General features: G+C 43.1%; 1 protein-coding gene and 1 non-coding gene across 7 annotated transcripts in view; one reads left to right on the top strand and one right to left on the bottom strand.

The window, feature by feature from the left end:
* Positions 1 to 27,571, bottom strand: part of SNX29 (sorting nexin 29) — a 562,097-nt gene that overhangs the window by 504,034 nt on the left and 30,492 nt on the right. For 3 of the 6 annotated variants that reach the window (XM_061208309.1, XM_061208310.1, XM_061208308.1), the window contains exons 4-5: positions 14,660 to 14,784; positions 14,519 to 14,584 (exon numbers count right to left, since the gene is read on the bottom strand). The exons of 1 other annotated variant lie outside the window; for it this stretch is intronic. In XM_061208309.1, the coding sequence (XP_061064292.1) occupies positions 14,519 to 14,584; positions 14,660 to 14,784 (191 nt within the window). Of the gene's footprint in view, positions 1 to 14,518; positions 14,585 to 14,659; positions 14,785 to 27,571 lie in introns of those variants that run through there. 2 more of the 6 variants (XM_061208311.1, XM_061208313.1) reach the window with 2 other exon arrangements.
* TRNAG-CCC (transfer RNA glycine (anticodon CCC)) lies at positions 17,765 to 17,837 on the top strand. Its single transcript has one exon. It is a non-coding gene; the product is annotated as a tRNA-Gly (tRNA).

The raw sequence follows: 27,571 nt of genomic DNA, 5'->3' as shown, positions 1-27,571 counted from the left end.
ATCCCCACCCCTCTTTTTGTAAATAAAGTTGTTGTGTTTTTTTAAATTTATTTTTGGCTGTGTTGGGTCTTCGTTGCTGTGCGGGTTTTCTCTAGGTGCGGCGAGCGGGGGCTGCTCTTCGTTGCGGTGCATGGGCTTCTCATGGCAGTGGCTTCTCTTGCTGTAGAGCATGGGCTCTAGGCACACGGGCTTCAGCTGTGGTGGCACGCAGGCTCAGTAGTTGTGGCTCGCGGGCTCTAGAGCGCAGGCTCAGTCGTTATGGCGCACGGGCTTAGTTGCTCCGCGGCACATGGGATCTTCCCGGACCAGGGCTAGAACCCGTGTCCCCTGCATTGCCAGGCAGATTCTTAACCACTGCGCCACCAGGGAAGCCCTGTAAATAAAGTTTTACTGGAACACAGTCACGTCCATTTGTTTACAAGTCATCTGTGGCTGCTTTCCTGCTACAAAGGCAGAGCTGGGACGTTGCTACAGAAACTTATGGCCCACAAAGCCTAAAATACTTATTATCTGATCCCTTAAGGAATTTTGCCAACCGCTGTTCTAGAAGTAGGAACTATAACTGTCGTGTAAACCTGGTGCTTCCTGGGTCCATTTCCCCTATCAGGTAGAGTGGCCCACCTGGGAAAGATGCCAACCCAGAGAGAAGCGGAACTGGGAGAGACCAAGGGACAGATGTAGGGGATGCTACTCCACTGGATCCAGCTCAACCCCTAGTTTTCTTGGTTACGTCAGTCAGTAAGTGCCCTTTGGCTGTCACTTGGAACCAGAAGAAGCCTAATGCAGGGAGCTAGGGCAGGTTCTTCAACCATCTGACAATCATTTTGGGGGCCGAGAACGTGGCAGGCCCTGAGCAATGCCTGCACACATTCAAGGGGCGATGGCATCCCTCAAAAATAAACACACATACAAAAGCACTGCTCAACAATAAACAGAAAACCCAACTACAAGGAGCTAGGCTCCTTGTAAACAAAGAAAGGCTTATTTTTCTTAAATACTTAGTCTGGAGGTAGACAGCTGGTTCAAAGGCTCTGTCATGGGCAGAATCTCTACCCTCTACCCTCGCTGTCTCAGAGGACTGTCAACACTCCGGGCCTCACATTCACAATTGGAGCAGAAGAAAGAGGTTAAGATACAAGTCAGTTCTTGGGAATTCCATGGTGGTCCAGAGGTTAGGACTCTGCGTTTCCACTGCAGGGGGCACGGGTTCGATCCCTGGCCAGGGAACTAAGATCCCACATGCTGCAGTGCAGCCAAAAATAAATAAATAAATTTTAAAATAAATAAAGCCAGCTCTATCACTCCCTTTTTTCAGGCAAGGATAAGTTACCCCAGAAAAGCACAAGGGAGTGGAGAACATGTCAAGACTGGCTAAATCACTCATGAGCCATGACCTAGAGAAGGACATCCCACAGCCGCAAACAAAATCAGGGTTCTGTTAAGCCAAAGAAGAAAAGGGGAAAGGATTCTAGGCAAGAAGTTAACAGAATCAGCCATACATCGTATCAACCATTCCAGGAACAAAAGGCAAAATCAAGGGCTTCCATATTCCAGCCTGAGACCTGGGTGAGCACAGGTGCCCCCAAATCCCAGTCACACCCCAATCTGCATGAGCCCAACTACAAGACACAAATGCAGGGGCAAAGCAGAGTTTCCAACGAGGGTCTGTGGCTCTGTCACGTGGCCATCGCCCAACCAGCCACAAGACGCCTCCTGGAACTAGAACACAGGGGCTGTGCTTTAACCATGAAGAACACATAATTAAGACTTGTACGAAGTATGTAAACTTGGGACTTTCTTTTTTTGCTTTCTTCAATTATGGTAAAACATACATAATAAAATTTACCACTTTAACCATTTTTCAGTGTATAATTCAACGACATGAAGTACATTCACAAGGTCGTGCAACTATCACCACTATCCATTTCCAGAAATTTTTCATCATCCCAAACAGAAACTTCATAGCCATTAAACACTAATCCCCCCCCATCCTCCCCTCCCACACCCCCTGGTAACCTCTATTCCACATACTTTCTGTCTCTACAAATTTAACTATTCTAGATTCTACATATAAGTGGAATCACACAACACGTGACCTTTTGTGACTGGCTAATTTCACTTGGCATGTTTTTAAGGTTCATCCATGTTATAGTAGGTAGCAGTACTTCATTTCTCTTTATGGCTGAATAATATTCCATTATATATAGTATATACCACACTTTGTTATCCATTCATCTGCTGATAGACATTTGAGTTGTTTCTACCTTCTGGCTCCTGTGAATAATGCTGCTATGAATATTTGTGTGCAAGTATCTGAGTCCCTGCTTTCAATTTTTTTAGGTATGCATCTAGGAGTGGAATTGCTGGATCGTTTGGTAATTCTATGTTTAACTTTTTGAAAAACCATCAAATTATTTTCCACAGCAGCTGCATCATTTTACATTGATACTTTTTTTTTTTAGTAAAGATGGAATTGTCTTTATTTCTCTGCAACTGAAATTAACTCTGCTATTAAATTTCCTTTCAGTTAGTTTTTAAACTCCCTTCACTCAGAAAAAAACTAAAACTTGCCAGTTTAAGGTAACTTAGCCACTTCCAGTTTAATTGTAGTAAAATTCACTTAATATAAAATTCACCATTTTAAAGTGTACAATTCAGAACTTGATACATTTTTTAAAATATTTATTTATTTAGCTGCATCGGGTCTTAGTTGTGGCACACAGGATCTTTGTTGCCGCTTGCAGGATGTTTAGTTGCAGCATGCAGGATCTTTTAGTTGTGGCATGTGGGATGTAGTTCCCCAACCAGGGATCGAACCTGTGCCCCCTGCATTGGGAGCACGGAGTCTTAGCCACTGGACCACCAGGGAAGTCCCAGACGTGATACATTTTTAAAGAATGAATATAGATTCATTTTGCTGTACACCTGAAACTAAAGCAACATTGTAAATCAACTATACCCCAATAAAAATTTCTTTAAAAAAGAATGCATAAATGCACAATGATCTGAGATGCTGGATTGCTTTGGAAGACTTCAGTAGATTTAAACTTAAACATCCCTACTGACTCTACAGAACAAGTGCCAATTATCTTGGTAGAGGTGAAAGGAGATCACAAAAATAAAGCAAGAAAAGGAGGATACATTACCACTTACTGCCCGGACGTGACTGGGCTCCCCACTACCTCTCCACTTCACCTCGTCCCACTCTCCCTGTCACTCACCCTGCAACAGCCTCACTGGTCTCCTGGCCGCCCCTCCAACCAGCCAAGCCTGCTCTACCTCAGGGCCCACCCAGCCATGAGAACAGAAACCACACCAGCTAGGCCACTGAAGGAATTTCAAACAGGACATCTGTTACAGAGCTTTTGGAAGAGCCAGAAAGCCAAACAGGAGATAATGAGGGCACCCGGAGATAACAAGGGCACCCAGAGATAACTGACGTCAGAAAGCTAATCCATCCCTAAAGCCAGAGGAACAAAAGGTGTTCCCAGGCGGTGTAATCAGGGTTGCGGGCAACAGCTGGACTGTGGCAGAGGCACCTAGGAGGAAAGTGGGGGGACAAGAGGAAGGCCTGACCGGCAGCCACGGGGGACCTCCAAGGACCATGAAGGAAGCACAGCCATGGCTAGAGATGCCCCCTGAAGCAGGGCTGGGAGGAAGAAATATTCCAGCTCCCTTCTTCCTCTCACCTGCTGACCGTATCACCACCTCCCACTGAAATGATGGGCAAGGGGACCCGGGAAATAGAGTTTGCAGGGCAAGAGCAGGAAGTCAAACTTGAGGGCAAACAAGAGACTGACTGCTACACGCTTTTGAACCTGTTGAACCGCCTGGGATTCCTTCCCCCAATAACAGGATGGCTAATCCCTTCGTTTCCTTAGGTCTCTATTCAAATGTCCCCATGAAGAGGTGTCTCTGACCACTCTACAGAGAAGAGGAAAAGCTCCACCGTGGCAGACTGCTAGCTGCTCATCCAAATCTATCCTCTCTTCCTCCTGAATCCGCAGACTGACTACACATCCCAGCCTGCGCTGCAGGGACCAGGTGACTCTCAGGTGCCACTACTCCCTGGCACCCTTCACCAGCCCGATTCACTCATCTCTGTCAGCTGTCCGGCCCCTGTGATCATCTGAAGGCTGAGTTCCCAGCTCTAACACCTCAACAGAGCACACCTGGCCTTCACCCACGTGACACAAGGGGCTATGGTACCTCCCTTATGAACAAGTGGGAACTTTCTCCACCACTGCTAAAACCTGTGCCCTGTTTCCTTTTAGGGGTGTACTCCATCCTCTGTGCAAGAGCCATTTTCATGCTGACAGAAGCGAAGCAAAGTACCCATGGAACCAACAGGCTGGATAATAACTCAAAACTGACAACTCCGAGGCCAGGTCTGAGTCTTAATTTACAGGACATCAAGATTAAATACCTGGGACTTTCCTGGTGGTGCAGTGGTTAAGAATCCGCCTGCCAATGCAGGGGACATGGGTTCAAGCCCTGGTCCGGGAAGATCCCACATGCCGCGGAGCAACTAAGCCCGTGCGCCACAACTACTGAGCCTGCGCTCTAGAACCTGCGAGCCACAACTACTACTGAAGCCCACGCACCTAGAGCCTGTGCTCTGCAACAAAGACAAGCCACCGCAATGAGAAACGCTTGCACCGAACAAAGAGTAGCTCCTGCTCACCGCAGCTAGAGAAAGCCCACACACAGCAACAACAACAACAACAACAAAAAAACCAACGCAGCCAAAAATAAATTAATTCATTCATTTTAAAAAAAAAAAAGATTAAATACCTCTGAAACAGCCAGAGGTCCCCTTCGGCCAAGAGGCATCAGTCTGGCTACAACAAATCCTAATATGCTGGGACAGTTTCATCCCCCTTAATAAATGGCCACTGGCCCAAGCCCTCAGCCACTCCAGCAGTCAAGAACCCTCCCAGGACCCTATGGACATTGCCCAAATCCAGTGACTCACGGGTTAACACCTCGCCCGTGGGGGACAGCGCTCTGGCCCTGGCTCCCTCCCTAAGACCAGCACTTCCCCACCAGCTGCTGAACATTTTTATCGCCACCCTGGACATCTTCTCTGCCCCTTTGGCAGACATCCTCCCAACTCTCTTTCACCAGAACTAGCTGATTTGCAAGTTCGCGAATTCAACAGAGAAACACAAAGAGGGAACTGAAAACATGATAGGGATGGGAGGGTGAGGGAGTGGACTTCCCCTCACGATCAAAAGGATGGGCCTGGGGTTCTCCCGGCACATGCAGCTTCCTCTGCAAACAATTCTCTACAGAAATGAAATTGTTACCCAAGGTGCCCCGGTGAAGCAAAATATAACTTCCAATTTGAGTTAAACGCAATCAACCACTTTCAAAAATCCCCCCTGATGATCAAGGAAGTAGGTTTCTCTAATTTTACAGTTGTGGGTATATTAATACCACCTGCTTTCAACTGTGAGGATGTACAGATGGAAGGGGGCAGGGTTTGGCATCCCAGGAGAATGAGCAGCATGACCTGACATCTGGGTCCTCGAGTCACTATTCTGAATGTAGTTGCAGGCTCCTTGCAATACACTGGAGCTACAAATGTGAGCAAGGACGGAGCCAGTCCCTGACCATCGAGACAGGGAGACAAGAAAATGGTGGTGCCACACAGGGGTCTGGTGAGAAGAGGACCCAGGACCATTGTGGGGTGGGGGGGGTCGTCACCGATTGGAGGGGCACCACCCAGCTGAACTGGTGGGGAACTCATAAATGACTTTTAGAGAGAAATCTGAAACTTCAAGAGACAGTAGATCAAAACCAGGATGAGATACCACTTCACACCCATTTGAGTGGCTATTATCAGAAACACAAAAAATAACAAGTGTTGGTGAGGATGTGGAGAAATTGGGAACCCTTGTGCATTGCTGGTGGTAATTTAAAATGGAGCACCCCGGGCTTCCCTGGTGGCACAGTGGTTAAGAATCCGCCTGCCAATGCAGGGAACACGGGTTCGAGCCCTGGTCCAGGAAGATCCCACATGCCGCGGAGCAGCTAAGCCCGTGTGCCACAACTGCCGAGCCTGCGCTCTAGAGCCTGCGAGCCACAACTACTGAGCCCATGTGCCTAGAGCCCGTTCTCGGCAACAAGAGAAGCCACCGCAGTGAGAAGCCTGAGCACCACAACAAAGAGTAGCCCCCGCTCACCGCAACTAGAGAAAGCCCGCACAGCAACAAAGACCCAACACAGCCAAAAATTAATAAATAAAATAAATAAACTTAAAAAAAATTAAAAATAAAATAAAATGGAGGACCCAGTACAGAAAACAGTATGGTGGCTCTTCAAAAAATTAAACATAGAATTAATGTATGATCCAGCAATTCCACTTCTGAGTATGTAACCAAAAGAATTGAAAGCAGGGACTCGAACAGTTATTTGTACACCCATGTTCGTAGCTGCACTTTTCACAATAGCCAATAAGTGGAAGCAACCCAGGTGTCCATCGACAGATGAGTAGATAAACAAAGGTGGTCTATCCATACAATGGAATATTATCCAACCTTAAAAAGGATGCATGAAGCTTGAAGACATTATGCTAAATGAAATAAGCCAAATACAAAAGGACAAATATTGTATGATTCTACTTATATGAAGTACCTAAAATAATCAAATTCATAGAGACATAAAGTAGAGTGGTGGTTGCCAGGGGCTAGTGGGAGGAGAAAATGGAGAGTTATTATTTAATGGGGGCAGGGTTTCTATTTGGGAAGATGAAAAGGTTCTGGAGATGGATGGTGTGATGGTTGTACAATGTGAATGTACTTTTATGCCTTTGAACTGTACACTTAAAAATGGTTAAAATGGTCATTTTTATGTTATGTATACTTTATGACAATTTCTAAAAGAGAGGGAGAAAAAAAATAGAAGTTTGAGCAGTTGCGGGGGAAGGAGGAGGAGGAGGAGGCTGGGAGGAAGCCCGAGGCTGGTCAGGGGACCTGGGTGAAGGGCAAAGCCATTCACTAAGCAAGGAACACAGGAGCAAACATGGGGGTGGGATAGGGATGAGAATTCAGTCGTGCAGACCTTGACAAGCCCGTGGTACATCCAAATACGGACACTCAAGAGGAAGACTGGGAGTGATCTGCAGGAGGTATAACTAAGAGTAATCGACACACAGATAGCAATTTTCACCAAGGAATTCAGACAGTACGTGTAGAAACAAGAGTCAACAACAGAATCCGAGGATAAATAATATTTTATGTTTGAGAGTGTAGAAGGGATATGCCAGGAAGGATCTGCAAAGAAGTAGAAAGTAAGCCCAGAGGTTGTGGCATTACAGAAGAGAGTGGGAGACAAAGTGTCAAGGTCAGAGGTGCCAAAAGGCTGCTGAACAGATAAGGAAAGTTACAGTTAAATTTTACAAGACAGGCACCTCAATAATAAATGTGCCTCTGGTATGTTCTGAATCATGCCTATCACCTTGTAATAGACTGCCAACACATAACCTGATGATGATATTTTAGTGATTAACAAGAACATCAAACTCCAAGGTTATGCCATTGAAACGCCACTTCTCTAATCGGAATGTGTCCCCTCAAAATTCAACTCTTGAAATTCTAACCCCCAAAGATGATGGTATTAGTAGATGGGGCCTTTGGGTGGACCCTTAGGTGATGAGGGTGGAGCCCTCATGAATGGGATTAGTGCCCTGATAAAAGAGGTTCCTTCCACCATGTGAAGACACAGCAAGAAGGCACAGGCTACGAACCAGGAAAAGGAAGTACTCTGGAGTGACCCTGGTTTAAGGTACCTCGGGAATCATGAAATATAGTACTATGCACATTGAATGAGGCCCTTCCTTCCAACCAAAAGGTATTTATTGAACATATTTTTACTGAAGAACCCATATACTTCTAGACACTATGCTAGGAGCTAGAAAGTCAGGAGGCCAGATAGTCTCAGTCACAACTCTGCCTAAAAGCAGCCCTAGACACTAAGTAGATGAATGTTTGTGGCTGTGTTCCAATAAAACTTTATTTACAAAACAGGTGGTAGGACATGGTTTGCTGAGCTCTGCTCTGAGCGCTCCTAACTTACTCAATACTTGCTGCTTGGACTTCCCTGGTGGTCCAGTGGGTAAAACTCTGTGCTCCCAATGCAGGGGGCCCGGGTTTGATCCTTCGTTGGGGTACTAGATCCTGCATGCATGCCGCAACTAAGAGTCTTCATGCCACAACTAAAGATCCCACATGCCACAACTAAGAAGTCTGCATGCTACAACTAGGAGTCCACATGAAGCAACTAAGACCTGGCACAGCCAAAATAAATAAATAAATAAATAATAAAATGCTGCTTAATTTACTCATGAGTTCAAATGGGGGGGGGGTCATGATCTTTCAGAGAGCCCTCTTTCTGGAAACAATATGCCATTATAAATAAAAGTAGGAGCTTCAGAATCACAATCATGTAGGCCTGCCTGAGTAGAAATCCCAGCTCTGCCACTTTTTAGCTCTGGAACACCAAGGAAATTATTTCATTTCTTTGAGCCTCATTTTCTTCACCTGTAAAATGGGAACACCGTTATTCACTATGCATAATCATTTTAGCAGTAAAGTGGAACAATAGGCGCGAAGGGTCTAACGAATCCCCTGGGTCACAAGAGCTGCTCAATATGAGTCACCAGCAAACACTAAGAAAGCCAAACCTGTGGTTCATTGAAAAGAGCAGAAAACACCCAAGTGTCATTTCCAAGAAGAATGTGCTTATCACATTGTTCCTCCCATTTCTGAAGCATAGGTCTCTTTTTTTCTTTAAGTTGTCTTGCTTTTCTCTATTGTTTAAGTTAGGATGATTTTGGATGCGAGTAAAAAGAAATCCAACTCAAAATGCCTTAAAATATTAGGGAACTAATTATCTCACATAACATTAAGTCCAGAGGTAGGGCAGTTCCAGAGTTGGTTAATTCAGTAGTTCAGTGACATTATCAGGGTCCAAGTACTTTCCATCTTTCTGAGCTGCCATCCTGAATGTACCGGCTTTCATCTTCAGACTTGGTCCCTCCTCATGGTCACAACATCACTGCCACAGCTCCAAACATCACAGTCTCACAAAATAACCCAAGGCCATAAAATAAGCTTTCTTGTGTCTCTGTTTAAACAGCAAGAAGCTTTCTCAGAAGCCCGTCAGCAGACCTTTCCTTTTGGTCAGAATTGCATCACATGTCTATTCCTAAACCAACTACTGGCAGGCTGGAAATTATTATGGCTGGCTTGATCTGATCCAGATTTACTCTTCCTGTGGCTAGCCTCAGGCCTGAAGCTCATGACCACCCAACATCAGAACAAAACCAGAGTTCTATTAGCAAGAAAGAAGGGACGGAACTGCTGGGTGGGGAATAACCAGTGTCGGCTGTAATGATTCACGCTACCTTGCATAACTGGAATGGAAAGGTTAAACAAACTGCAGGACAGGCTCGGAAAATGCAGGCTCCCATCTCACCACCGGCAAATCAACTGTCTGTGCAGATAAATCCAGTCACTTGTCAAAAGTCAGAGGAAACGGCTCTACTGGACACAGTAGGCTCTCACTTCTGGGGTCTGAATTCTAAAGGAGACACACTAGGTGACCTTATTCTAAACTTCTCTGGGTCCTGCGTAACTCAACTAACTGGACAATCTATTCAAAGGGACTGCAGTTTGGGATGCACACTGTTTCCCATGCCCGCCAAGACGGCATAACTGCTGAGCTGGCAGCATAACTGCTTAGAACGATGTTTACCTTACCAATATTTCATAGGTCAGGGATGTTTGGGTAAAAACCTCCCAAGTCAAAAACAAAAAGAAACCTGAATACTAAGCTAAAATCAAAAACAAACAAAACAAAACCCCCTAATAGACAGCAAACTAGGGAATGGGAGATATATGTGGGTACTGATTAAAATCAGCACAAAACTGAAGGAAAACTGCCTGCAAACTCGCTTTCCCAGGCTACAGTTGATCTCAGGAGGAAAAGCTGGTACCTGATTTGTAGAAAAGTAACAGAAGATGGTCACGCACAGAGGGGGCACATCTGGCCACCAGAAAAGGCACAAGCTGAAAGCGTCACTCCAAGGGTCCACTGTCGGCTGTGGAAGATTAGCTTGAACCAGACCAACTCCCCCACGAAAAAAACAGCAACTGAAAAAGCCAGCCTTTTTTTTTTTTTTTTTTAATTAAAGCAAAACTGAAGGACTAGGAGCTCTGCAACGGCAAGAAAGACATGAGGAACTCAGATCCCAAAGAGAAGGGAAGTCCACAGACATGACTCCTGTCTACAGAGCCTTATTTTGCCCTAAGGCTTTTCCCAACTACAGAGCCTCTCTGATGAGAAGTTAAGTGGAGCTTTCAGAATTCCCACAGGGTCTTTTAAAAAAAAAAATTAGAGTTCAGGACCTGCAGATGAGGAAGGGCACTGGAAAACACCTCAGGGATTCAGCTATGTACTGGACTGAATAGTGCCCCCCAAAATTCGTGTCCACCTGGAACCCCAGAATGGGACTTTATTTGGGGAAAGCCTCTTTGCAGGTGTAATTTGTTGAGATGAGGTCATATTGGACCTAATCTAACACGACTGGTGTCCTTCTAAGGAGAGGAGGGGACACCGAGAGACATGGACACAGAGGAAAGAAGGCCATGTGAAGAGAGGGGCCAAGACTGGAGTGATAAAGCTACAAGCCAAGGAATGGTAGGGACTGCTGACAAGCACCAGAAGCTAGGAACACACCCTCCCCTCAGAGCCTTCCAGAAGGAACCAACCCTGCCGACACCTAGATTTTGGACTCCTGGCCTCCAGACTGTGAAAAAGTAAATTTCTCTCTGTTGTTTTAAGCCACCCGGGGTGTGCAAATTTGCTATGGCAACTCCAGGAAACTGATATAAGCTGGAAACCCCAAAGAACTACATCCTAGAAATACATCAGGCATCACAAATGCTAAAGGCCAGGTGTGAACTGGCTTGATCCCTTGACTGGATTAAACTGATCTCCCTCTACCCTAACTGTCTGAGAAGCAACAGTAAATCCTCTCTGAAAAAAGATACAATCATTCCAAACTTCAAATTATCTCTACGATTCTTCATACACAACATCTGGCATTCAGTCGAAAATACCAGATACATGCGAAGACAAGAATGTATTCAAAATCAAGACAAAAACAAAAAATAAGAGACTTTTGGCTACAGCCCAGTGAGAAGGTTAACAAATCCTCTCCCCAAAAAGCAACTATAAAACTGAACAAAATTGACAAAAACGACGGTTTTAGCACTCTAGAAACTGGCTTCAAAGGCTTACAACTTGAGAGGTGTTTACCCTTGAAAACTGCTGAATTTCCAATTAGAACAGTGGGAACAATAACAACAGTACAACAATAAATGGCAACCGACATTCTATCTCAAGTGTCAAGGGCGATAGGGAGGGGTGGAGACTGTGGTGACCTGGAGTACTTTTGCCCCATCTACAAAGGGCAGGGGTGCTGAGCTCCAAACAAAGTCAACAGTAAATGTAGGCCCAGAGTCACAGATCCTCAAGTTTAAGAAAATCTAGAAATCTATATTTCAACATAAAATCTCATAATTTTTAAATGTTGGCAACTTTAAAAAAAAGTTTTTTTAATACGTTGTGCAAGGGCACCAGTTTCCAAACTCAGTCCTACATGCACCCTAACCGCAGACAACCAAATGCAGTCATGCCCCTGGCAGACTCTCAGTATTATCTACTGTATTGTGATTTTCAACAGTGTCATTTTATTCAGTCATTACTCTGAAGTTCAGCTTTTCTCTCTTCATCTAGAAACAGAGCTAATGCAACAGCCTTGTGGATTAATTCACCGTTACTCATTCTCTCCTGTCACTTTCAGTTCAGTTCACTGAGTTAGAGTGGTCTACAGAGGAGCAATTATGGGCACCAGGCCTGCTGCCAGAGGAGGTGGGGAGCGGGGAAGGGCCAGGAACTTCTTGACATCAGTCTGACCTGGGTAGGAATCCTCAGCTCTGCCATTTACTAGCCATGGGAACTTGGGCCTCGTATTAACTTACTTGAGCCTCAGTGCCATCATCTGAAAAGTAAAAACACCATCACCTACGCTGGAATGTTATTGGCATGTTATCATCACGCACCAGCTCAGGCAGCCCAGTACCAAGGCCTCAAGCCCCCACCACAACCCTGCGAGGCGGGTCCCGTTATCACCCTTAGTTTACACACGAGGAAATAGAAGCTCAGAGAGGAGGTGTCCCAGAGAGCTCATGTGTGACAAGTCGCTGAGCGGGGATTTCAACCCTGCCGTCCGATCGCTAAGCTACATAGAGGGCCCAGCCCAGCAGCCAGCAGAGACAAGGGAGCAGAGCAACACTCATTCCCATCAGATCCTTCTCTTCAGACTTCATTTTATTCATTCTGCCTGGCAAGGTCATTCCAATGGCTTTAAGAACAACCGTAAGAAGTCATCGATCTGATCTTTTCCAACTCTGAGCAGCTGAAGAAACACCTGCCCCCTCTCTCGTGAGGTTTTTAATCAAATTCAATGGCAGGAAAGAGGTTTTAATCAGCCAAGGACCATCCTACACCCGTGAATGGTTAATTAACGCTGCCAACAATGATGACACAAGCCCTTGGCAGCTACTCCAGGGCTAAGCTAGTTCGGTCTTTCCTTTGCTTCTAATTGGCCAGGAGGCTGCCCAGAACACCCTCCTGGGCAAAAACAAAGCCAGAGACTGCTCCCCAGCCTCTTCAGGATGCAAGTGTAGAAATCATGCTAAGATGCAGGGAAACAGCAAGAAGGCGAAGGCTGGCGATGTCTTGCAAACGTGTAGGTGCTTCTGTGATTATCAGGGCCAAGTAACAAAACGATAAGAATTCTAGTCTGGATGGGAATAGGTAGAGCCATTCTTCATGGTTAAAAGATCAGGGCCTCAAGAGGGGGTGAGGTGGAGAAAGAGATTAAAAGTTTAAAGGGTGTTTGGGAGAAGAGGGTAACTGGTTAAACATTTATTGGGGGGGCGCGTCTATGAACTGAAGCAGGTGCTTCACATGAGAGTCTCACTGAAGCCTCCTGACAACCCCCCAGGGAGACGAGATGCTCTGCCTTTACAGGTGCAAACAATGAAGGCACAGAGGGGCATTTTCCCAGGGTCATGCCAGACTTACCCTCAGAGTCTGACTCCAAAGCCAGGGTTGCCTCTGCCATGCCCAGGAGCTGCCCAGAGCCTGGTGGTCTATTCCACACCAGTTCCTCTGAGGTAGCTGCCCCACAGACAGGTAAGAAGGAAATGAGAAGAAACACAAGGGCCCAGCAAGCCAAGGAGGACTCTCGGAAAAGCCATGTCCTCAAACAGCCATCAACCAGCCCTACGCCATCCCCACACAGAGGCTCAGGGAAGCATCCTGTACATAAAATGCCACCGAGACGACTGAGGCTGACATCCGAGGTGGCCAAGGAGCTGGCTGTGGTTTCTACGAGGACTGAGGCCCTTGACACCGGCTCTTCTCTGAACTGGCCCCCTATGTCCCTGACTTTTAAGGAAGGGACCCGGGAACACAGAAGAAAAATCAACGGTGACAGGAATCCCTCTTGCAGCCATCCCCTGACCCCAACAGGACCCACATTCATTTCTGAAAATGGGCAACCGGTGAGATGAACAGGAATGAGAGATCTGCTGAAGGGGTGAGAGAAAAGGGAAAGGAGACGCGCCAACATGAGAGGGAAAGGCAAAGGGTTCGCTTCAGTGGGCAGAGAATTTCCACAAACACCGCTACCAAACACGGTGAGCACTGATTTTTTGCTGTGAAAGGAGGTGAACTAGCAAAAGGTGACACATTTTACTCCGCAGTGACACTGATATCACAGTAACAAGAAGGACTTGGGAATTCAGGGCGGCAGCCACAAGCAGGGTCTGAAAGAACCTGCTCTTTTAAATGTGCGCGTGGGGTGGAACACACAGGATGTTGTTTATATGACATGATACACTTCAAAGTTCAGATCCAAAGCAAACCGCTTCGAACAAATCACATCTGTACCATGGAGAAGAGAGATGAAGGTCCCCACCACTCATAGGGCTATTGTGTGAACTGAGCGAGTTAATTTATATAAAAGACTAACAAAGTCCCAGGCTTGCACTAAGTACCCATGAGCGTTGAATTATTATTATTAGCATTATCCCTGTCATTCAGAGACACAGGAGCACAGGACAAGGGAAATGCTGTGACAATTTTAAAGTGGATGGCAGCAGAACTATAAGCTCAGAGACCTGCCTGTTTTCTGCTGCTGTTATTGAAGACAGATTTAATTATGAAACGCCATGCTATCCTTGTGCATAAAGTTAGAACAGATTATTAGTTTCACAGCAATTGCCACACCATGTTGGTGAAATAAGCACCTTAGCTGCAGGTCCCCCGAGCCCCTCGGAGACCACAATACATGGCTCTGAGAATTCTGCACAAAGGCTGACTTCATTTAAATTAAGATACCAGACAACACCCTAACTGACTGCAAGTAAGACATCCTTACCACGGATTTCTGCACCACAACGTGCCACTGGCCCCCACCAGTCCCGCACGATGACTGCCTTGCCCGCTATTAAAAAATAAACACAAATTAAAAGAGCAAGAGAAAGGAACATCCTCCGGGATGCATCAGGCCGAGCAGTACCTGTTTCGGTTTTGCTGGCGAAGCCTGCTGCCTGTTTGATCGCGGCTGCTGTTAGCGCTAACCCTCGACTCCTCTTCAAGCCATGCTGCAGGACGGCCTCAAACTGGGCACACAGACAGGTTACCCTGCGAGAGAACCAATGATTCATCAATCCACCCTGTGAAGGCAGAGAAACAACCAGGGCGGCCCTGGCATCTCCAGGGAGGCCCTGGCATCTCCAGGGAGCTAGTGAGGGTACACACTAGACACCTGGATTTACAGACAGGTGACTGACATGTAACTGACTCCACACCAATCTCCATTTATGTTCATTCCACATAACTTAGGGAAGCCCCACACAGCCTAGCCAAGTTCATCAGACTGGTGAAAGCACAGTAACAATTCACAAGAAACAAGGGGATATGGAACTGGTGCCAGCCAGCAGGGGAGAAAAAAAATAAAATAAAAGCCAATTTAAAAACAAATCAGTTCCCTGTGGGGAGGGGTTGGGTGTTAATTGTATCCAATTCACAAGTTTCAACTCTAATTCATATCATGTCCTTTATGAAACAAGATTATCTTTTAAGAGGTTGAATTCACCAGCCTGCCAAATTGGAAACACTGTGTAATTTCATGGCCTGTTACATACCCTAAAAAATAATATGAATTCTGATTCTTGTCCTTTATTTTGTTGTAAGAGATTACATTGTGAAGTCAGATCCGGAGTTGATGGAATTGTCAATTAAGTTACAATTACTGTGCATTTAACTGAATTGATTTATCAGTAACCAAAGAAATGGGAGATTCAGGAACATGTTCACAGAGAGATGAGGTCACAGCAACTACACTCAATTCTTAACAATCCTCACAGGGCTCCTGGGCCCCCAGCCCAATTGGGTCTGTGCACTTCAGAGACCCTTGCAATCACTCATGCAACAAATGTTAAGAAATCCTGAACTTCTCCTACGTGCCAGGCGCTGTTCTAGGCTCTGAGGATATGATGGTGGGAGTGAGACAGAAAAGGTCTCTGCCTCACCACGTTTCCATGTTCTAGCAGGGGAAGATACAAAAACAAATAAGCTAACCAGACCATATCAGTTGATGAGACCTTTGAAGAAAATAAAACAGGATGAGGTGGTAGGTGGAGCCAGGGCAAGAACAGGCTTAGATTCTGTGGCCCGAATGGAGGTAACCTTAGAGTTATGACCTGGATATGACAAGAGGCAGCAGGCTGGGCAGACAGACCCAGTGCAAAGACCCTGAGGCCACCACCATCTGGCTCATCCTTGCATAACTGCAGGCATTTCCTGCTCCACCCACCCCCACACCTGTAGTTATAATACTGCAAGAGTCTATCACTCTGTGGGTGGTAAAACATCTTCACATCCATGATTTCACTAGCTCCTCCCATCAACATTATGATATGGTTGAGGCAGGTATTATTATCTCCATTTTACACGTCAAGAAACTGAGGCTTAGAGACATTTAAGAGACAGTACCTAGTAAGTACATAATTAGCAGCAACATGGGTACTCCAGCCCTACCCTACCCACCCCCATGCTGATCCAAGGTAGTTTCCACTACACCCCATGCCACCAAGACAAACATGCTTTATTCTAAGACAAAAGTCAACTCCCTCCCATATGCCACCTTTACTCAAGTCTTCTGTCTACACCAGAAAACGCTAACCCAGCATCAGCAAATACACAGCACACGAGTATTTATCCTCTAGTCTGTGCCCGTGACAGACATCACTAATCCATCCCAGAATTCTAGGCTACTACTGCCAATGATCCAAGTTAGCCCTCCAGGAGTTTGGGGGAGAATGGATACATGTATATGTATGGCTGAGTCACTTTGCTGTGCACCTGAAACTATCACAACATTGTTAATCAGCTATACCCCAATATAAAATAAAAACTTTAAAAAAAAAAGTCCTCCACAGGAAGGAGCCCCACCTGGCATCCCAAACTGAACTTGTCCTCAACTACACTATTTGGTTTCCAACTCCTACCTTGTCCTCCTGGCTCCCCTGCACCTAGCTCACTCAGTGTCTGGAACACAGCGTGTGCTCCGTAAATGCTTTTTCAGTGGATAGGTAAAAGGGTGATTAACCTTGAACCCTGGGTCCCAGAGTACTCCCCCACATTGAAACAACCCTTTTTGCTGTGGCAGATGTCACTCTTAAATATTAGATATGCATATGCTAGTCTCTCTGCATATCCACACAGGCACACATCTGAGGGCTCCCTGAAAGCTGGGACACCCGCCAAAACTATCTAAATCCCACAGGAACCAAAAGCAAGGCACAGCAAAACGGAGCCTGACCAGGGCCCTGTTTCAGGGTGGGGTGGGGAGGAGGGCAAAAACCTTGGTCTGTGTTTAGAGTTCTCCATAATAAACCACATCCTTAAACGAATCATCTGCAAATACAATGATTAACTCAACAATCCCCGTCGGTTTGTTTGGCTCCAATGCACAAGTCAGTAACTGCCCCACCAACTCTATAATAACATCTGGCCCCTAAGGGGAATGGAATGCAGGTGAACAGCACAAACCCAGTCCCCAAGGTTTGCTTACATCAGCAGCATTACCTTCCAGATGCACATAGGTCACAATCAACCCAACACAGCAGAAAACCCAGGTGGGTGTTAGTCCTATAATTAGTTCATTATGATGCCTGCCTTGCTGAAGGCCATTCTACTTAACACCCTCTCCATGTCCCCTTTTCACCTCCCCATTTGACCTGAGCTTATATTTACAGGTTATTCAAGACTTAGCTCAAGGGTCCCTTCCTCCAGGAAGCCTTCCTGAGTGCTACCTCGTGCTGAGCTTCCTTCTGCTGCAGCACTTGGTCAATCTCTGTTAACAATCTGCTTTCCACAGCTGTCTCCTCTTGCTAACTTGAGTTTCCAGAGAGCAAGGATCACGCCTCGTTCATCTTAGTGGCGACAGCACCTAGCACAATGCCTACCATCTGTGGTATATGTGACCAATATGGTCCCTCCCCTCGAAGAACTCAGAACATGGACTTGATGTATACTTAGGTGAGAGATGCATCTCAGGAGATCCTGTATAATTTGGAATCCAAATCCAGGTCAGTTAAGACTAGGGAACCAAGGGACTTCCCTGGTGGTCCAGTGGGTAGGACTCTGTGCTCCCAATGCAGGGGGCCCAGGTTCAATCCCTGGTCAGGGAACTAGATCCCACATGCATGCCACAACTAGGAGTCCACATGCTGCAACTAAGAAGTCCACATGCCACAACTAAAAGACCCTGCATGCCGCAACTAAGACCTGGTGCTGCCAAAATTAATTAATTAATTAATTAATTAATAATAAATAAAAATTTTTTTAGAAGACTAGGGAACCAAGGAGAACACACTGGTCCAACTACATGAATCTAAGCCCTTCAGCTTGTGGTGGGCACGCTATGGGCACTGATTTATAATCATGTCACCTGAAGGTTTTCCATTTCTTCTCACCTTGACTCAGGTATATGATACTTTCTGCAAAAATGAAAGGGGCACCTGCTTTCACGGAGCTCATTATTTTCTCAGCTCAGTCTCTCCTGCTTCCCAGAATGCTCTCTGCTGAGTGCTCTCTGACACGCGGCAGGGGAGGGCAGGCGGTGGGAGGACTGGCTGCCTCCACGGCATTTTCTCACATCTAACTTCTACTATAAGTTAATGAATTGGCCATGTTCTTAATTAAGCAGGGCACTTAAAAGTGAATGTTTTAATTTTTTTAAAAAGCACCAGCCAAGAAAATCACTTCAAGTTTTTATGCAGATAGCTGTTTACCAGATGAATGGATAAATAAAATGTGGTATATCGATACAATGGACTACTATTCAGCAATAAAAAGGAATAAAGTACTGACACATGCTGCAACAAGGATGAGCCTTGAAAATATCATGCTAAGGGAAAGAAGTCACACCCAAAAGCCATACATTGTATGATTCCATGAAATGTCGAGAAAAGGTAAATACATAGAAACTGCAAGTAGATTAGTGTCGCCTAAGGCTGAAATCAGAAATTAACTGTAAACTGGCACAAGGGAACTCTTTGGGGCAATGAAAATGTTCTGAACCTGAATTGTGGTGATAGTTACATAACTCTATAAATTTACTTTAAAAAAAAAATCACTGCATTGTACACGTACAAGGAGTAGATTTTTATGGTAAGTAAATTAGACTTCAGTTAAGCTGTTTTTAAAAAACCTGCCCTCAAGGTGCCCGGTAAAAGCTTGATGAAGGAGTTAACGAGTGGAAAATGAAATAACCTCTTCCTGCTGACTTTAAAACTGTCTCTCACTGCCCGCCGGCACAGCTGGATATTGCACGAGCTTAACTGGTTTGCTGCTAAAATTCTGCAAGCACTGGTTTTCCTGAGCTGTGTCCTAAATTTCAAGACCACTTAACCTGCCACATTAATCTATAATAAGAATCCTAAGAATCCTGTACTTTTTTATGGCAAATGTTAGACATTTATGGCAAATGTTAGACAGAAAGGATCAGCAATGAAAGCTGCATTTTAAGAACTGCATCAAATTAACCTCCTGACAGCATAACTTCAAATTGATCCTTTCATTACGTTACAGCTTTACTAGAACCTTTTGGTGACAAGTACAATCATGCAAATGGATTGGATTATCCTCGTGTGGAAAGCTCCAATGTCACCTAGAACAGAGTCGACTGTACCCATAAAAACGGGCCATTAACAGCATTAGCCATACCTCAGATTTAAGACAGTACAATCATCAACTAAGACAGTACAATCATCAACTACAGCAAGGCCATCACATGACAGTCATTTGAAATGGGCCATGCCCTACATTTATGTGTTATAAATTTCAGAAAGGTTCACATCCTTTAACCGCTGAATTCTACTGGCAGAAATCAATCCTCGGTTGTAATCTACAAGTCAGATAAAGATTTAAGAATGAAAATATTCAAAACATTATTTACAACTGTGGAAAGTTAAAAACACATAAAGATTTGACACTTGGGGAATTGGTTAAATGATAATACAACACAAAATCGAATGCCATTTAGCCCTTATTTACCAAGAGCTTATAATGATAAGCCAACAGGTTTATAACATAAAATGAAAAATAAGCAGGGTATAAAACTGTATATTAAGTATGTTTTCCACTATGCTAAAAAAACACTCACAAAAAAATCTGAAGGGGATTATGTGAAAAATTAAGAGCGACTTGGTAAAATAATTACTGTTGATGACTTTCTTGTCTCTATGCTTTTCTGACTTAGCTTTTTTTCTAAAACAAGCATTTAAAAAGTATTCATGTCTCAAGAACCAGAAATATTGCTACCTTGAGCTAAAAAGAATGAAAAAATACGGCATCAAAGTTATAGTGAGAAAAAAATCATGCAACTATTAAAATGCTTATTGGAAACTTGAAATGGCATTTTTTTTAAAGCTTGGATTATAATGTTAAGTGAAAAAAAAGCAGATCTACAGAAAGATATAAAAAAGTTTCTAACCCGCAAATTTAAAATATTGCAATAAAAGAGACTGTAACATTAAAAGTTGATTTTTTTTTAAGTCAACAAAATGGTGGAGGCGAACTACATTCACAACAGTAACAACAGTAAAATAAATCATATTTTTAATAAGAAAGATACATGTCCTATATGAAGAAAAACATAATATTCTTAAAAGGTGTAAAGCTCAAAATAAATAGAAATATTGTTTTCCTAAATGGGAAGATTAAAATAAAAATGTTAATTCTTCCCAAATTAATGTATATATTTAATACAATTCCAATACTAATCACAGGAAGGACTCGGCCTAGTGTGGTTTTGGGTACAGAGATAAACAAATTGATGAAGCAGTATAGAGAATCCCCCTCCAAAAGTCCAAATGAATGTGGAAATATTTTATATATAATAATGGTAGCACTTCAACTCAGATGGGCAAGAATGGGCTATTTAACCAGTGGCACTGACCCAAGTGGTTATAGGGCTGAAAGAAAATAAAAATAAACTTCTGTCTCAAACCATCACAGAGCTAAATTCCAGATGGGTTAAGATCAAAAAAATATATAAGTGTAAAAAAATGATAGAGAAAAATACAGAAGAACCTCAGGACAGTATACTCTCAAAGCAAAATTTTAAAGGTTCATAGAATTAACCACATAAAATGTTTAAATTTCAACACAGCAAAAGATATAAATATGGTAAAACAATAAATGATAGACCGGAGAAAATATTTACAGCACACAACTGAAAAAAAATTAAGGGCCATAGTACACGAAGAGCTTCCACAAATGGACAAAAAAAAGACATGCAACTCAAAAAATTAAAAGACTATTAAAGAAGGTGAACCAACAAACCATGAAGGGAGGAAATACAGTTGGCCAATAAACATAGGAAAAGATATTCAGTCTCACTAGTGACCAGGAAATGCTAAGATATCAACTTAGGACTATCAATTTCAAACCAGTCACAGATCTAGCAAGAGTACATGTAAATGGGTACTGCTGATTGGAATATAAATGTGAATTCCTACATCCTTCTGCAGAGAGACCAGGCAGTACAATTTGTTTAAATGCCTGTACCCTTTGACCCAGCAATCCTACTTCTAGGAATTTATCCTATAAAAATAAAAGCACCACTAATTAGAAAATGAGCAAAAACCATGAACAGATATTTCACCAAAGAGGATACACATGTATAAGAACAGGAAAATACGTTCAACATCATTAGCCATTGGGGAAATGCACATTAACACTACAGTGAGATATGTCTACACACCTATAGGGATGGCCAAAATAGAAAATCATGAGAGTACTAAATGCTGACAAGAATGCAGAGAAACTGGATCACTCACACGTTGCTGGTGGGAATGTAAATGGTACAGCCAGTCTGGAAAACAGTTGGCAGTTTCTTATAAAACTAAATATGCAAATATCATACAACCCAGCAATTGTACTCTTGAGTACTTATCTCAGAGAAATGAAAACTTATGTTCACACAAATAACCTGTACATAAATGGTTATAGCAGCATTATTTCCAGTAGCCAAAAACTGAAAACAACACAGATGTCCTTCAATGAATAAACAGACTGTGGTACATCCAGACCACGGACTACTACTCAGCAATAAAAAGAAACACGCTACGGATACATGCAACAATCTGGATGACTCGCAAGGAAATTACCCTGAGTGGAAAAAAAAAAGCCAATCCCCAAAATTACACACTGTATGATTCCATTTACATAACATTCTTGGAATGACGAAATTATAGAAATGGAGAACAGATTGGTAGTTGCCAGGAGTTAGGGATGGGGAGGGAGGAGACAGGAGGGAGGTGGGCATGGTTATAAAAAAGCAACAGGAGGAACCCTGTGGTGATGAAACCATTCGGTATCTTGACTGTGGTGGGGGACACATGAACCTACAGAGTGATAAAACTGCACAGAACTAAATACACACACACACAAATAAGTATAAGTAAAACTAGTGAAATTTGAAATGCCGGCCTAGAATTTTACAAGATGTGACCACTGGGGAAAACTGGGTAAAGGGTAAATGGGATCTTTCTATATTATTCACATACATACAACTGCATGTGAATCTATAATTATCTCAAAATTAAAAGTTAAAATAGGGCTCCCCTGGTGGCACAGTGGTTAAGAATCCACCTGCTAATGCAGGGGACATGGGTTTGAGCCCTGGGCCGGGAAGATCCCACATGCCTCAGAGCAACTAAGCCCGTGTGCCACAACTACTGAGCCCACGCTCTACAGCCAGCAAGTCACAACTACTGAGCCCACGTGTTACAACTACTGAAGCCTGTGCGCCTAGAGCCCATGCTCCACAGCAAGAGAAGCCACCACAATGAGAAGCCCACGCACTGCAACAAAGACCCAACGCAGCCAAAAATAAATAAATAAAATAAATTTATTTTTGTTTAAAGTTGAAATAAACAATTAAATATAAAAGCATTAGTAGGCGAAGGCATACATATACACAAATATTTTTATTGCAGCATTGTTATAATAGTAAAAGCAGAAACAAAACTAGACACAACCTGAACGTCCATTAACAGGAAAACAGTAAATAAGTTACAGCACCTCCACACTACAAAATATTATGTAGAAATTTTAAAAGAATGAGATGCCAAACCTAAACAACCTAGAAGCACCTTTTTTCCCCACATTTTAAGGTCTCAGAAATCCAAGTGTGCCTCATAATTGATGAAATTATCCAATTAAAACTGGCACTGGTTTTTCTTTCTTAATTACACATAAAGAAGACATGGATGGTAGGCTGCACCATTATGTTACCTATTGACCCGAAACAATGTCCATAATACATGGCCAAGTTATTAAAAAAAAAAAAAAAGCAAAAAAAAAAAGCAAGTTACAGTGTAATATAAATGGTATGATTCCCATTTGAAGGAGGAGGGAGAGAAAGAGGAAGAGGACTGGGCTTCCATAAGCCTGTCCTCTCAATTATTTGCATCATCTACCATCAGGTGGGCAGACTTAAGCATCCTTGAAAATTCAGGCAAACTCATCTAGAGCAAGGATAATGAGGGCTGGGCTTAAGGCTGGGCTCCTCCTCCTCAGCATGACAGCACCAGCGTACAAGGCTCTCTCCCACTCCTTGCTGTGCCAGGGGTGCTGGGACCAGTGAATCAAATCAGCGCAGGGCTCTCAATTAGTCCTCCGTGCTTTGGCCTAGAGCACCCTCTCTCTGTGCTAGGTAAATGGAATGAAAGTAAATTGCAGCCCAGAGATAACGAGCCAAAAAGATCTCTGAGAAAGGTGGCATCCACCTAGAAGAAACTAAAATTGGTTTTAGTTTTATCTCAGAAACCCTACAAAGATAAATTCCAGATGGATCAAAGGCTTAACTGTACACATTAAAAATCTTGTAAGAAAATGTAAAAGACCACATGCATACTCTAACATTGAGGAAGATCTTAAAACACTGAAAACACAGAAACTGGTAGGTTGGTATATGGAATCAGTAAAAAGACATTTAACCATGTAAAAATTTTTAAATGTAGTATTGTAACAGATACTATTACCTGTGCCTACAAAGATAATGGACAGATTTGAAAAAAAATATTTGCAACGCAGAAAACAGATGAAAGGTTAATTAATTACTATAATATACAAAGAGCTCTCACAAATTGACAAGGGGACAAATAATCCAACAAGAAATTGGACAAACAATATGAAGCAGCTTTGCACAAGAGAGCAAAGCCAAATAGCTCACAAATATTAAAAAAAAAACGGAAATTCACTAGCAATCAACATGCAAATTAAAATGACAGTGAGCCACCACTTTTCAACCATCAGACTGACAAAACTTCAAAACAACACTCAAAACTATTATTAGGAAGTAAGAAAAGGGTAGTTTCATGCACTGCCAGTAGAAATTTTTAGAAAGATACCTGACCACAACTATTAAAAATAAACACATTCTCTTTGGCCCAGCAACCCAACCTGGAAATCTCTGCCAAACAAAATCCTTAGTACATAAGAAAACATGCTCAAGGACATCTGTTGTTTCACTGTCCATAGTAGTAAAAATTAGAAACAAAGTCAATATTACTTCATAGGCAATTGTTGGTATATCTGCATCATGCAATATAATACAGCCTTTTAAAAAGAATTTTTAGAACTCTAGCTTGGAAAGGTTTTGACAGGGTAGTGCCAAGAGAGAAAATACAGATGCAGAACATTATATATAATTCAATTTTTGTAAGACAATGGTAATAAAACCTGCGTGCGTGTGTGTGTATACACATGTATTTTAATTGTAAAAGATTAAATGAATGTGGAGAAACATACAGAACAAATGATTCTTGATCATTAACATGTTACCCAGAGGGAGGGAGAAGAGGATATGGTAGAGAAAAAAGAGGGGGAAAAAAACAGTTGACAAAGAACCAGAAAAAATGCAAGCTTGGTAACAGTGAAAACTCACAAGGCAGTAGTTTTCAAGATACTATCAGTGTGTGTAAAGCAACTATACTCCAATAAAAATTAATTTTAAAAAAAAGATACTGTTCGTGTGAAAGCCTGAGGATGGCAGACAGGCATGTAAAAAGAATTCAAATGAATGTTCTACCAGAGGAACCAGAAATTAGAAAAATAACCAACTTTTAAATGGGTTAAATCATCATTTCTGACCATTTTTTAAAGTTACTAATATAAACACAGTAACAGTGTTCTCTGGGGTAGACAGACCCTCCAGCTCTGGTCTAGACACAAACACCACTTGCGATTCTTTTGGCAGATGAGGAGCTTCAAAGTCAGGAACAGGAGATGGCAGCTGAGAAGGAATCAGCTGAAGAAGCTGGTAAATCAAAAGGGAAAAAGAGGATGGAGAAAAGCAAGAGCCCCTCAATGCAGAAGGGGTGAGGAAATGGTTAACGTGTATCAAGTCAGTGGCCAAGGTGGTCCAGTGGTTAAGACTCCGAGCTTCCACTGCAGGGGGCACAGGTTCGATCCCTGGTTGGGGAACTAAGATCCCACATGCTGCGCAGGGCGGTCAAACAACAACAACAAAAAAAATCAAAGTCAGTGGCCAAGGGATCTTCAAGTTTGGTTGGAGTCCATAGCCTGGGAGAAAGAAAACTCCACACCGAAAGCTTCCTTTAAACAAACAATACAGTCACAGATGTAGAACACAAACTTATGGTTACGGGTGGTGGGGAGGGAGATTGGGATTGACATACACACTACCATATATAAAATAGATAACTAATAAGGACCTACTGTATAGCATAGGGAACTCTATTCAATACTCTGTAATGATGTATATGGGAAAAGAATCTAAAAAACAGTGGATATATCTATATGTGTAACTGATTCACTTTGCTGTACAGCAGAAACTAACACAACATTGTAAATCATCCACACTCCAATTAAAAAAAACAAAAACAAAAACAAATAAGATGCAGGCAACTCTGCAGTACAGATGTACCTTTGAAAAAGCAAAGGCCACTCAGAATAAAATTTACAGCCCATTACTAGAGCCAAAAAAATAAAAATAAATAAAACAAACAAAATTTAAAACAATATACATTTGTTCTGATTTCTGGTCATCTCTTAGAGCCAGAGCATTTATGCCTCATCCCCCACGTCAGCCAATCTTACCAAGCCTCAGTCCTAAGCCTTCCGTCCCTTCTCCCAATACCACCACCTCCACTCAGCTTCCCTGCCTACTGCACAGAGCCACGGCCTCTGGCTGCAACCCCAGGTCCCATCAACCTGCCCGTCCCCCTGGCATGCTGATCAGCAGCTACCCTCCTGAAATGCAAATCTGACAACGTCATTATCTTTCTTTCCACAGTTTGCTATGGGTATATGGTACATGACATGATTTTAGGGGGACCATAAATGAACATTTTTAGGTTAATCATTTTACTATGTCAAGAAAAAAATAGAAGCAGCCATCAATCTTTGATTTCACTGATGGCTTATGACAAGACCAGAGTAGACAAGGCCTTGAAATTCCACCTCAAGCCAATCTCTGGCTCAGATGGTATACGGAAATGGCAAAAACTGTGAAAAGAGTATACGAATAGCCATAGTTTAAGAAATAATACCCTAGTGGATAAAGTTCAAACACTTCCCCATGACAGCAAGCCAAGAATCTACTGACCTTCCAGCCCAGCTCCCAACACATACAACACATCATCCATGATTCCACTACTTTCTCACACACCCCTGCGTCTTCACATTTGCTACTCCTGCTGCCTGGAAGTCCCATCCTGCCCATTTGACCACTAAAGACCCTGTACTCGCCTCTCACGTCTATACTATGTAATTATTACCACAGGCCACCATGACTGTCTGCAATTTACATGTCCATCGCCCAGGCTCAATTCTGAGTTCCTTAAGAATAGCAACCATCTCGTCCAGTTTGCAGCCCCAATGCCAACCCAGTGACCTATAAACAAGCATCTGCTAAATGAAGGAATTAATGAGCAATCATTCCAGCCTTTAGTTTCCAAATTAGTCAAAACACTGGTATGTCTAGTCATAGGAAGAAAATGTATTGCGCTTACTAAGTTCTCACTGGGTGTGTCAAGCAAATAATATTACATCTAATCCTCACTTCAACCCTAGGAAGTGGGTACCACGATCATCATCTAATTTTACAGATCGTGCAAGAGAGGCCTAGAGAAGCTGAGCAAGTCCTAAATTACACAGCTGGTAACTGGTGATCTGTGGACCGAGTGGGCATGAAGATAAGTACGCCTGACTCCAAAGCTCATACTTCATGCTCAAGGCCTCTCTCCACACCAGCATAGGGGTGATGTTGATGACGACCGTGCTTACATACGATTTCCTATGGGCCAAGCACTGCTCTCAGCAACTATCAGTATAAACAATATAAATATTAAAATTCACATGGAAATGTGCTCAGATTTGCTAAATGCCCTAGGGCTCCCCATTTGCTAAAAATTATCTTTTTCAAAAAGAAATCAATTCATTTGATCAATAAAGTAAAATGAAAGAATATGCAGTGTGGAATTATCTACCACAGAGCCTCAAAGTGGAAATCAAGTGCACAGGGCTGCGGAGATGAGAAATCCAATTAATGAACCCCAGGGTTTTTTGCCAGGATGAGAAGGATGAGCACACCCAGTGAACACCTCAAACCACTAAGAGGCTGGTGAGAAACCTGTGACAAACTGAAGGTTAAAAAATCACATGATGAACATCCAAAGACATTTAAAAGAGGAAAAGGAATGTCTGAAAAAGCCATTCAGTTTCATAAGCGTCCAGAGGAATACACAGGACAGTTTTCAACTGTGCTAAGAAACAACATTAGGGAACAGCAAAGAGCAGCTGTTTGTTGTCTAGCTTCCTAAAAAGTTCAAAACCGTTCTGAATTCCTTAACAGGTAAAGAAAAATCACCAAAACAAAGCTCTCTTCCCT

Source organism: Eubalaena glacialis, chromosome 13 (assembly GCF_028564815.1).
Source record: "Eubalaena glacialis isolate mEubGla1 chromosome 13, mEubGla1.1.hap2.+ XY, whole genome shotgun sequence".
Classification (NCBI taxonomy): Eukaryota; Metazoa; Chordata; class Mammalia; order Artiodactyla; family Balaenidae; genus Eubalaena; species Eubalaena glacialis.
The sequence above is the reverse complement of the archived record's forward strand: the minus strand, read 5'-3'. Positions and strand labels throughout refer to the sequence as shown.